This window comes from Nerophis lumbriciformis, linkage group LG04 (genome assembly GCF_033978685.3).
Source record: "Nerophis lumbriciformis linkage group LG04, RoL_Nlum_v2.1, whole genome shotgun sequence".
In the NCBI taxonomy this organism is placed as follows: domain Eukaryota; kingdom Metazoa; phylum Chordata; class Actinopteri; order Syngnathiformes; family Syngnathidae; genus Nerophis; species Nerophis lumbriciformis.
In genome coordinates, this window is record NC_084551.2 from 39251199 (window position 1) to 39265000 (window position 13802).

The 13802-nt window shown below is 40.7% G+C and overlaps 1 protein-coding gene across 1 annotated transcript in view; it reads right to left on the reverse strand.

The window, feature by feature from the left end:
• Positions 1-686: 686 nt before the first annotated feature.
• The window catches only part of LOC133601660 (transcriptional repressor scratch 1-like), a 38576-nt gene continuing 25460 nt past the window's right edge, over positions 687-13802 (reverse strand). The window contains exon 2 of the mRNA XM_061954788.1: positions 687-6668. Coding sequence (XP_061810772.1) covers positions 5944-6668 — 725 coding nt within the window. The 3' untranslated portion in view covers positions 687-5943. The remainder of the gene's footprint in view (positions 6669-13802) is intronic.

Sequence of the window (13802 nt, forward strand, 5' to 3'; positions counted from 1 at the left end):
CCACAAGCATATTCAACCAACCATAAACGTATTAAATTTAATAATAAAAATCTTGCTTTGTATCTATGCTTGTTTGTACTAATCAGTCCCGTTTTTATAGTCTTTGGTATGACTCGACCGGGGTTTGAACTCACAACCTACCAATCTCAGGGCGGACACTCTAACCACACTTCTGTTACAGAGAACGAGGAAATATGGATAATATTGCTATGGTATGAAAAGGGATAGGATTGAATAAGCTCTGCTTCTTCTTACTCCTTTTCGGACATGCTGTAATGAAACAACAGGTCATGCATTACATTGTATTGTATGCATGTTCGAAATAAACTGAAACTGAACTGAACTGAACTGAAGTCAGTGAAGGTCAAGAATCCAACTGAAGTAACTGGAGGCGAAATAGACGTGCAAGTGCAAGGAGACTCTGTGACACTTCCAGTTAAACATGGCTAAATGTCCACATATTGATTTGGGAAACTGCTGTGTTTCTTTAAGCAAAGCAAAGCAGCCCATTACTGGCAGTGGGCAGCCTCCAGCCTAAGGAGCGCTAATGAGCCCGCTGTGCCCTCCCTCTATCTCATCTGCATCTCTTTAAACATACAATATTGACTGTGCTAATATGTGCATGTGTGCACAGAGAGTCATCATCAAGCTTCTTCTCCAAAAAAGGATCAAAAATGGACAATATGTTGGTTAAGATAGTTCTTTATTATGAAGTGCCACAAAATGCTTTGTGTTCATTGTGCTTACATTGTCTAAATACTGGCTCAAAAGACCCAGGAGATCCTTCTAGATCTCCTGAGATAAAGTGTGTCGGATATCACTGTACAGCAGTAAAAACGCCTCAATCCTTTTTTATTATCATTCTTTTTTTTTTTTTTTTTTTTTTCTTTTTTTAACAAACCCTCATCCAATAAATGATTATTTTAGTTGCCCTTCAGCTTGGAAATACAAAAAAAAGGGGGAAAAAATGAAGAGAGGTTAAGCGAGTACAAGTTTTCAATTTTACTTCTCTACCTGAATTACTAGTTTGTTTCATTGTGCTACTTTCTTTTTAGGGTGGCGATGATTAGAATGGAAGTGCTTAGAGAGCGAAAGATGTGGAGCTTGCCTGGAGAGCACTGGTGTGTGCAGGTGTTTGAATCCAACGCATGTAAAATTGCAGCTTCAACATGAAAGTTAATTGATTAAAAGTGTTTTTATTTTTTGTTTCATCATATCACAGAACTTTCCTCCAGAAGGTCTTATCTTTGTCCATGTGATGTCAGATGAAACAAAAATGTAGCTGTTTGGCCACAATACCCAGCAAAAATGTTTGGAGGAGAAAAGGTGAGGCCTTTAATCCCAGGAACACCATATCTACCATCAAGCATGGTGGTGGTAGTATTATGCTCTAGGCCTGTTTTGCTGCCAATGGAACTGGTGCTTTACAGAGAGGAAATGGGACAATGAAAAAGGAGGATTACCTCCAAATTCTTCAGGACAACCTAAAATCATCAGCCCGGAGGTTGGATCTTGGGCGCAGTTGGGTGTTCCAACAGGACAATGACCCCCAAACACAAGTCAAAAGTGGTAAAGGAATGGCTAAATCAGGCTAGAATTAAGGTTTTAGAATGGTCTTCCCAAAGTCCTGACTTAAACGTGTGGACAATGCTGAAGAAACAAGTCCATGTCAGAAAACCAACACATTAAGCTGAACTGCACCAATTTTGTCAAGAGGAGTGGTCAAAAATTCAACCAGAAGCTTGTGGATGGCTACAACAAGTGCCTTATTGCAGTGAAACTTGCCAAGGGACATTTAACCAAATATTAACATTGCTGTATGTATACTTTTGACCCAGCAGATTTGGTAACATTTTCCATAATAAATTCATTAATAAAAAAAAACTTCATAAATGTTTTTTGTGATAAAAATGTCAAATGGTTATACTTGTGTAGCGCTTTTCTACTATTTTAAGGAACTCAAAGCGCTTTGACTCTATTTCCACATTCACCCATTCACACACACACATTCACACACTGATGGCGGGAGCTGCCATGCAAGGCGCTAACCAGGACCTATCAGGAGCAAGGGTGAAGTGTCTTGCTTAAGGACATAACGGACGTGACTAGAATGAGAGAAGGTGGGGATTGAACCAGTAACCCTCAGATTGCTGGCACGGCCACTCTCCCAACTTCACCACGCCGTCCCCAAAAAGAAAGAAGTATGTGCTCCAATCACTCTGTATCACAAAAAATAAGAGCTGTAGAAATTATTACAAACTGAAAACAGCCATGACATTATCTCCTTTACAAGTGTATGTAAACTATTGATCGCGACTGTATATACTTACCCCGTTTCCATATGAGTTGGGAAATTGTGTTAGATGTAAATATAAACGGAATACAATGATTTGCAAATCCTTTTCAACCCATATTCAGTTGAATGCACTACAAAGACAAGATATTTGATGTTCAAACTCATAAACGTTTTTAAGCTTCTCAGGTGGAATTATTTCCTATTCTTGGTTGATGTACAGCTTAAGTTGTTCAACAGTCCGGGGGTCTCCGTTGTGGTATTTTAGGCTTCATAATGCGCCACACATTTTCAATGGGAGACAGGTATGGACTAGAGGCGGACCAGTCTAGTACCCGCACTCGTTTACTATGAAGCCACGTTGATGTAACACGTGGCTTGGCATTGTCCTGCTGAAATAAGCAGGGGCGCCCATGGTAACATCGCTTGGATGGCAACATTTGTTGCTCCAAAACCTGTATGTACCTTTCAGCATTAATGGCGCCTTCACAGATGTGTAAGTTACCCATGTCTTGGGCACTAATACACCCCCATACAATCACAGATGCTGGCTTTTCAACTTTGCGCCTATAACAATCCGGATGAATCTTTTCCTCTTTGGTCCGGAGGACACGACGTCCACAGTTTCCAAAAACAATTTGAAATGTGGACTCGTCAGACCACAGAACACTTTTCCACTTTGTATCAGTCCATCTTAGATGAGCTCAGGCCCAGCGAAGCCGACGGCGTTTCTGGGTGTTGTTGATAAACGGTTTTCGCCTTGCATAGGAGAGTTTTAACTTGCACTTACAGATGTAGCGATCAACTGTAGTTACTGACAGTGGGTTTCTGAAGTGTTCCTGAGCCCATGTGGTGATATCCTTTACACACTGATGTCGCTTGTTGATGCAGTACAGCCTGAAGGATCGAAGGTCACGGGCTTAGCTGCTTACGTGCAGTGATTTCTCCAGATTCTCTGAACCCTTTGATGATATTACGGACCGTAGATAGTGAAATCCCTAAATTCCTTGCAATAGCTGGTTGAGAAAGGTTTTTCATAAACCGTTCAACAATTTGTTCACGCATTTGTTGACAAAATGGTGACCCTCGCCCCATCCTTGTTTGTGAATGACTGAGCATTTCATGGAATCTACTTTTATACCCAATCATGGCACCCACCTGTTCCCAATTAGCCAGTTCACCTGTGGGATGTTCCAAATAAGTGTTTGATGAGCATTCCTCAACTTAATCAGTATTTATTGCCACCTTTCCCAACTTCTTTGTCACGTGTTGCTGGCATCAAATTCTAAAGTTAATGATTATTTGCAAAAAAAAAAAATTATCAGTTTGAACATCAAATATGTTGTCTTTGTAGCATATTCAACTGAATTTGGGTTGAAAATGATTTGCAAATCATTGTATTCCATTTATATTTACATCTAACACAATTCCCCAACTCATATGGAAACGGGGTTTGTATATACATATTTAATATTTTTTAAAGTCCTGGATAAAAAATTTGCAGTGCATTTGAGGCTCATTTTTCAAAGGCTCAAGATCAGATGGGCAACATAACACATCCGTACAAAACTGCCGCCTTAAAGTTAAAAGTTAAAGTACCAATGATTGTCACACACACACTAGGTGTGGCGAGATTATTCTCTGCATTTGACCCATCACCCTTGATCACCCCCTGGGAGGTGAGGGGAGCAGTGAGCAGCAGTGGTGGCCGCGCCCGGGAATCATTTTGGTGATTTAACCCCCAATTCCAACCCTTGATGCTGAGTGCCAAGCAGGGAGGTAATGGGTCCCATTTTTATAGTCTTTGGTATGACTCGGCCGGGGTTTGAACTCACAACCTACCGATCTCAGGGCGGACACTCTTCACAACCTTCTCAGATGTGTTTGTGTTACTTTATGTCTGAGATGAAGGTGAAAGTAGGCCATCATTGCTTTTGTCCTTAGAACCCCTAAAAAAACGTTCTGAAAGAAAGCTGAATCACCAATTGAATCCTAAACTCTTCATCTCGGATGAAATAAAGGTTAAACACGCCTGAGGAAGTGCTGCAATTATCACATGTTCTTTGTGAGAGAATCTCTTGTTCATATCAAACCTATTATTCTCCAATTGTTGGAAAAGGGATGTGAGGCGTTTAATCGGACAGATGTTCTCGGAGTGTGTGGCTATGCAAGCTTACGTAACGGCAATCTTTTTTTTTTTTTTTCGTGCGTATGTTCTCCGTGTTTCTCCAGGGAAGCTCCAGGAATCTGCATTGGATGTTGTTGTTTTTTTGGTGGGGGTTAGAGAGCTGGCCTCAGCCGCACTGCAGTCAGCCATGTGCATTGTTCTCTATAGCATCATCTACTGAATCACTGGGAATGTATGGCTCTGACTGATGTTAAAGAAGTGTGACCGTGAAGGTGCAAGACCATCCAGCTATATAAGTGCAGGCTTTTTCTCCGCGGTCTAAGAATGCACGCTTTATGGTTTAAAAGGAAGTGCGGTTGAATAATGCATTGCATTTCAACTTGACCACAGTGCAACATCCAACTTGCTGAACCTTCACTTCAGATTCATGCACCTGCAGATCACCGCAGGGGTGTTTTTTTTATTTCTTTTTTTTTTTTTACTTTTATATTTAGGATTGTGTTTTTTATGCGGCCGATCCCAGCTCTCTTCCCTAAAACCCTACATTAGTTCTACTCACTAAGAGGCAGGCAGTGCATAACACCAGAGGAAAATACGTTTTTCTTTTCTTTTTTTTTTTTCTTTCGCTAACACTACATTGGCATTATCCCTGATGTCTGTAATATTTGCCTTTTTCTGTTTCATTGACTATAGGTGAAGTAAAACATACCTGATTTTTCAAACTGCTATACAGTAGTAGGTAATACTTCGTAAAATACCATGCATTAGTGTGATTATTGCTTCGAAAAAAGTCCTACAGAGGCGCCAAGAGAAAAATATTGCCCCTCGGTTCTATGTGTAGAATTTTGGCAAAGAAAAAAAAAAAAAACCTCTAATATGTTGGCATAGTTTTTTTGTGTGTTTTTGCATGCAATTTGTGGAGAAAAAAAACAACAGAAAAAATAGCACAAAAAAGTGGCATATGCTTTGGCCTGTTGTGAATAAAAAAATACACAAATACAAAATAAAAAACACATTCATAATAAATAAATAGATAAATAAATAATAATAAATATGTTTTTCCTCAGTAGTGGAGAGAATATGGTCACTTGGTGCATTATTATCATCATTACTATAATTATTACTATTATTCCTCCAAAAAAAAGTGGTTGTAAGCGTCATAGTGCAGAGAGGAAGCCAGCCGTTAGCTCCGTGTCATCCTCATCATCATAATCCATGTATAGATAGAAGCTATATTCCTATCAGTGGTATTACTATTGCCTCTGTACAGAGCAGAAAGAAGAGGTGAACAGTTTGTTTTTGTCTGGAAGTGCATGCGTAAAACAGTCCAGTCCTTGATGTCAAGGTGGGAAAAATTGTGCTATCTTCATCAGCGTTAATTGGCTCCAGGGGAAAGCGAGGTGCACAATGTGAGCGTGGAAGAGCGAGAGAGAGAGAGAGAGAGAGAGAGAGGTCTGAAGAAAAACAGTTTGCAGGAGTGGATTAGTTTGTGTTTGCAAGGGAGGGAGGGAAGTGGGCGGGGTCATGCATCATGTGGCCCGAGAGGGGAGAAGGGGCCTTTGAAGCAGGCCGACTCGTAGTGCTTGTTCAGGTAACTCTTGAGCGCGAAGGTCTTGTCGCAGCGTTTGCACTTGAAGTGTTTGAAGGTGGAGTGGGTCTGCATGTGAGCGCGCAGGTTCGAGCGGTCTGCGAAGGCCTTCCCGCACTGGGCACACCCGAAGGGCTTCTCGCCCGTATGGGAGCGCATGTGGCCCTGCAGGAGCCACGGCCGGCTGAACGCTTTGCCGCACACGTCGCACTTGTGTTTGAGGTCGTGCGTGAGCAGGTGCATGGCCATGGCGGGCATGGACACGTACACTTTGCCGCAGGTGGGGCATTTTTTGGCCAGCTTGCTGTCCAGCGAGCGGTGCGTCTGTTTGTGCCGGCTCAAGTTGGACGAGGTGGCGTAGGTCTTGCCGCACTCGTTGCACGTATGCCTCTGGATGCTGCGAGGGCTGCCCATGGCTTTCCTCCTCGAGCGGCCGTCTGTGATGAAGAAGGCGTCCACTGTGTAGCCTTCGCTGACGGCGGCGTCGCCGTTGATGTAGCCGTCGGTGAGTTCCGAGCCCGGGCTGTCCGGGGACTCCGAATCCGGGGCACCGTAGTCACTGTGGATGCCATCGTAGAGGGGGTCCGGGGAGGGCACCTTGATCCCGCCGTCACTCTCGCCATCGTACACAGACGGGCTGATGTAGTCGCTGATGTAACCTGATGAAGAAAACAATGCAGATTAGCATTCTGTTCCGTCACATTATGTCTAACCATATGAGGCCACTTTATGACAATATTGACTTTTTGATGTAGTGCAGGGGTATCAAACTCAAATACAAAGTGGGCCAAAATTTAAAACTGAACAAAGCCGCGGGCCAAGGTTGAACAAATTAACCTTTTAATAGGAACCCAAACAAGTTTTGCATTGAATATTGAACAAGCAAGGCTTATATAACTTTATAGTGACATGCAAAATCGAGTTTAAAATAATAATAATAATAATTAAAAAATATCAATGGCATATTAAATACAATTTAAATAAAAATGTAATGCCTCTTTTCTATTTGCTGCCTTCTGAGGTAAATATCAACATTAATTTTTTCCACAGGCTAATAAATTAGAAAATAAAATAACAATGAATAAAGCAACCATTCAGGACTTTAAACTGCTCAATTTGCAACACACTGATCTAATCTGATGTGCCCAAGCCAGATATCTGCCATCTTTTCTTGAATGCTAGTCAATTAATGTCGGGGCTCAGGCTTTGAGCTGAGGCAACCTTCATTATCGAACGAAGTTGTTCATCAGTCATTATACCTCGTAGTCCACCCGGACCACAGTCTTGGGGGCGTGCTTTAAAGGCACTGCGTTTATCGTCCTCCACGAGCTGTCGTCACGTCTGCTTTTCATCAATTCTAACAACCTGCCGGCCCGATCACAAAATATGTGCGCACACATGTAAATGCAACGCATACTTGGCCAACAGCGATACAGGTTACACTGACGGTGCCCGTATAAATAACCCTAACACTGTTAGAAATGTGCGCCACACTGTGAATCCACACCAAACAAGAATGACAAACACATTTCGGGAGAACATCCGCACCGTAACACAATATAAACACAACAAAACAAATACCCAGAATCCCATGCAGCCCAAACTCTTCCGGGCTGCAATATACACCCCCTCTACCACCAACCCCCCCCCCACCCCCCACCCTCCACCCCCCACTTCCACCTCCGTGTGTCGGTTGAGGTGGACAGGGCTGGGGGGGGCGGGGTTTGGTGGTATTATGCAAAAGGTTGGTGAAATTGACAGTTGGTCACCCTAGAGCAGGGGTGTCAAACTCATTTTAGATCGGGGGCCACATGAAGAAAAATATACTCCCAAGTGGGCCGGACTGGTAAAATTACGGCACGATAACTTAAAAATAAAGACAACTTTAGATTGTTTTCTTTGTTTGAAAACAGAACAAGCACATTCTGGAAATGTACGAATCATAATGTTGTTGGTTTTTTTTTACACTTACTTAATAGTATTCTATCTTTATCTGTCGTTATTTGTACTTTCTGAATACATTATGTGATAATGTTCATCAGTCAAAATTAATTAACTGGTGTTAATTTTCAATCCATCACAATAAAAAAAATAATATCAAAATCAAATTACAGGATGTTATTTATGTAGTTTGCTCATTTTCCTCGACTGGTGCACTAACATCATGTGGTTTATTGTTTTTACATATGGAGGATCATCTACAAAGATACAAATAATTGCTATTGTGACATCTAGTGGACACATTTAGAAGAGCAGTTTCTTTCATTCAAAAATTTTGGCTCATTTTTATACTCAGCACACTCATCCCGCGGGCCGGATAAAACCTGTTCACGGGCCTGAGCCGGCCCGCGGGCCATACATTTGACACCCCCGCCCTAGATCAATAGACTTACATTTAGACTTTCTTTATTGTCATTCAAATGTGTTTCTTTACAGTGCAGATAAGAACATTTCCTTGCAAATTGCATGTTGTAGTGCAGGATAAAAATAGCAGCAACTATTTGCATAGTAAAAACAGCAGCAAGTCTTTAAATAAATTAAAACAGAAGCAGCAGTATTTACATAAAATAAATATATTGTACACTTGTGATGTATGTTATATATATTTTTTTTTTACAGTCCAGTGAGGTAGTTCTGAACGGGGTTTGTGGGGGAAATGAGGGAATATTTTTGGTGTTCAAAAGTCTTATGGCCTGTGGGAAGAAGCTGTTCCAAAACCTGGAATTTCTGTTACGGAGACTGGGGAACCTTTTTCCAGAGTCCTGCAGCAAAAACAGTCCTTGGTGGGGGTGGGAGATGTGAATATTTTTATTGCCACAACATAATGATATAAATCAAGACAAATACCGCACTGTAGGATTGTACGGTATACCGGTATTAGTATATTACCGCAATACTAATGAATCATATTCGGTACTATACCGCCTCTGAAAAGTACCGGACCACCGACAAATAAAGTGAGTTTCTTACAAGTATCATCCCTGCAGGACGAGGAAAAGCTAAACATGCTTCACTACACACCGTAGTTCACCAGCGTCAAAATGTAAACAAACGGCATTGGTGGATCTATACCTAACATCCACTGTAATGATACCAAGTACAGAAACGTATCTAGTCAATACTACTATGATTATGTCGATATTTTTTGGCATCACAACATCTTCTTTCATTTTTTTTAAATGTATATTATGTTTATAAACTCAGGAAATATGTCCCTGGACACATGAGGATTTTGAATATGACCAATGTATGATCCTGTAACTACTTGGCATCGGATTGATACTTAAATTTGTGGTATCATCCAAAACAAATGTAAAGCATCCAAACAACAGAAGAATAAGTGATTATTACATTTTAACAGAAGTGTAGATAAAACATGTTAAAAGAGAAAGTAAGCAGATATTAACAGTAAATGAACAAGTAGATTAATAATTCATTTTCTACCGCTTGTTCTTAATAATTCTGACAAAATAATAGAATGGAAAATGACACAATATGTTACTACATATGTCAGCAGACTAAATTATGAGCCTTTGTTTGTTTACTTACTAATAAAAGACAAGTTGTCTTGTATGTTCACTATTTTATTTAAGGACAAACTTGCAATAATAAACATATGTTTAATGTAACCCAAGATTTTTGGTTAAATTAAAGCCAATAATGCAACTTTTTGTGGTCCCCTTTTTTTAGAAAAGTATCGAAAAATACCAAAAAGTATCGAAATAATTTTGGTACCGGTACCAAAATATTGGTATCTGGACAACACTACCGCACTTAAGACACACAACTTAATACAACACCTAACTTAGGCAATATTAAATATGTACTTTATGCCTTGTTTTTCTTAGTGAAGTCACAATATTTGAAGCACAATGTGACGAGGGACGACTGGATGTTTGCGGGCATTCCCTATTTTACTGGCCCTCTCCTATACGCCCTTTGCAGACGACTTTTTCTTTGCTTTGGTAGGTCTTCCTTTTTTTTTGTTGAGCTTTATGCTACTACTTTTTGTTTGGCTCCGTATTTTTTGCCGAGCCTTGGATATAGCTTTATGTTTTGGGCTTAATTAAGACCAGAGACCTCATTTATCAAGGTTGCAGCAGACAAAATAGTTCCGTCAGCATGGGTGAAATGTGTGTACGCATACTGAAAAAAATATATACCGGAAAATGTGTGTATTCCTACACTTTTTTTTTTTTTACTATCGACGTCAGATGGTGTCAACACGAAATAAAGTTAATACTTGCATGAAAAAACAGACATGTACTTTAAATTATATACACATATCCATATATTTCACAATTGACATTTCTTTAATTGTGGATATGTTGTATTTGTTAGAGCCTAAATATGAAAATTGTACAGCGGTAAAATTGTAGTTATATTGTACATGCAGTTGTAATGTGGTGGATCACTGAAGCATTGTTCATTTTGCTCATTTTTAAAAGAATGGCATACTGTAGCACTCTATAAATATGTGTCAGGACATGTCGTAGCAGACCTGATTTTATTTTGTATTTTCCTCATTTCTGTATGAAGTTAATTTCCTGTGCTCTTACTTTTGTTGAACTTCCTGTTTTCCTTCACCACTCCTCTGGCCTGAGCACTGTCTCACCTGTCCCTGAAAGGCAATCTGGGCTCACCTGTTCCAGGCTGCCAATCAAGCTTCTTTATATGCCAGCCTTGCCTTGCCCTGCACACAGGGCTCGATCATTGTTTTTTTTGTCATTCAGCTTGTATAGCATGTTCCCTGTGCACTTCCCAGCTGCGCTGTTACTTATATACACATATATATATATATATATATATATATATATATATATATATATATATATATATATATATATATATATATATATATATATATAATACCTTGTTTTTTGACATTAAAGTCATGTTAACGTGCGCCACGCCTGTCGTCTCTGCATCATGGGGTTGTGCAAGCAAAAAATCCATTTAGTGTGTCTGTCTTTATGTATATGCAGAATATATGCTGATGATTAAAGTGCTCACAATACTGGGATGAGGAGATGTAGATAAAGTTAAAGTACTACTGATAATTGCACACACACTAGGTGTGGTAAAATTACCCTCTGCATTTGACCCATCCCCTTATTCCACCCACTGGGAGGTGAGGGGAGCAGTGAGCAGCAGCGGTGGCCGCGCTCGGGAATCATTTAGGTGATTTAACCCCCAAATAATCATTTAGCGGCAGCAATGTGATTTATCAAGGCTAAAAACTGTTACGCACAAATGGCAGTGACAAACGAGGCTATTACGCTGCAATGGAGAGAGACTCTTCCAACAATGTGCATGTCAACATAGTTGGACTATCAGAAATAAAAAAAATATTAGACTTAATATCTATTCAGGCTCCCCTATCCCAGCTGCACTCCAGTGGAAGGCAGGGTACTCCAAAACAAATTTGATTACTTTGTTTTGGTGTCTGTTGGCATATTTTTTAATTGAAAAAAACTGAATTGAAATTGAAAAAAACGTATTTCAACATGCATTTTCTTACCACTGGATCATTCCAGCGCACCATCACAATTACTGTCTATATGTTTGGCACCACACCAACATCTACCAGAGCACACCTTCTGCATTTCTAAACACATATTATGTTGTCTAGACTTAGGCTAAGACCCAGGATCTTCTTCAATCTTAAATCCACACCTACTTGAGTCGTGCAACATTTGGCATTACTTGACAAAATAAAAAATAAATGAAAATGTTTTAACCTAACCTCCATCCTGACCTCATGGTAAACTACCGACCGGTGTCCCACTTTCCGTTTATTTCGAAAATCCTCGAAAAAATTGTCGCACAGCAGCTAAATGAACACTTAGTGTCTAACAAGCTCTGTGAACCTTTTCAATCCGGTTTCAGGGCAAATCACTCTACGGAGACAGCCCTCGCTAAAATGACTAATGATCTACCGCTAACGATGGATTCTGATGCGTCATCTATGTTGCTGCTTCTTGATCTTAGCGCTGCTTTCGATACCGTCGATCATAATATTTTATTAGAGCGTATCAAAACACGTATTGGTATGTCAGACTTAGCCTTGTCGTGGTTTAACTCTTATCTTACTGACAGGATGCAGTGCGTCTCCCATAACAATGTGACCTCGGACTATGTTAAGGTAACGTGCGGAGTTCCTCAGGGTTCGGTTCTTGGCCCTGCGGTCTCCAGATATTACATGCTGCCGCTAGGCGACATCATACGCAAATACAGTGTTAGTTTTCACTGTTATGCTGATGACACCCAACTCTACATGCCCCTAAAGCTGACCAACACGCCGGATTATAGTCAGCTGGAGGCGTGTCTTAATGAAATTAAACAATGGATGTCCGCTAACTTCTTGCAACTCAACGCCAAGAAAACAAAAATGCTGATTATCGGTCTTGCTAGACACCGACATTTATTTAATAATACCACCTTAACATTTGACAACCAAACAATTACACAAGGCGACTCTCTAAAGAATCTGGGTATTATCTTCGACCCAACTCTCTCGTTTGAGTCACACAAAATGTGACTCAAACGAGAGAGTTTGAGTCACATTTGTTAGCAATATTACGGAGTCACAAGAAGGCCGTTACTAAAACGGCCTTCTTTCATCTCCGTAATATCGCTAACATTTGTTCTATTTTATCCACTAGCGACCCTGAGATCATTATTCATGCGTTCGTTACGTCTCGTCTGGATTACTGTAACATATTATTTTCGGGTCTCCCTATGTCTAGCATTAAAAGATTACAGTTGGTACAAAATGTGGCTGCTAGACTTTTGACAAGAACAAGAAAGTTTGATCATATTACGCCTATACTGGCTCACCTGCACTGGCTTCCTGTGTACTTAAGATGTGACTTTAAGGTTTTACTACTTACGTATAAAATACTACACGGTCTAGCTCCAGCCTATCTTGTCGATTGTATTGTACCATTTGTCCCGGCAAGAAATCTGCGTTCAAAGAACTCCGGCTTATTAGTGATTCCCAGAGCCCAAAAAAATAGCTGCGGGCTATAGAGCGTTTTCTATTCGGGCTCCAGTACTATGGAATGCCCTCCCGGTAACAGTTAGAGATGCTACCTCAGTAGAAGCATTTAAGTCCCATCTTAAAACTCATTTGTATACTCTAGCCTTTAAATAGCCCCCCTTTTTAGACCAGTTGATCTGCAGTTTCTTTTCCTTTCTTCTCTGCTCCCCCCTCTCCCTTGTGGAGAGGGAGACACACAGGTCCAGTGGCCATGGATGAAGTGCTGGCTGTCCAGAGTCGGGACCCGGGGTGGACCGCTCGCCTGTGCATCGGTTGGGAACATATCTGCACTGCTGACCCGTCTCTGCTCGGGATGGTTTCCTGCTGGCCCCACTATGAACTGGACTCTTACTATTATGTTGGATCCACTATGGACTGGACTCTCACAATATTATGTCAGACCCACTCGACATCCATTGCATTCGGTCTCCCCTGGGGGGGGGGATTACCCACATATGCGGTCCTCTCCAAGGTTTCTCATAGTCATTCACATTGACGTACCACTGGGGTGAGTTTTCCTTTCCCTTATGTGGGCTCCGTACCGAGGATGTCGTTGTGGCCTGTGCAGCCCTTTGAGACACTTGTGATTTAGGGCTATTTAAATAAACATTGATTGATTGATGATTGATTTTCTACTTCTCAGCAGTTGTTCTTACTCACAGTGGAGCTGATATTATTACTGGTCAAATATTGGCATTATGTGTGTCATTATTATTATATATGATGATACTTAGCACTTCATAAAATTATC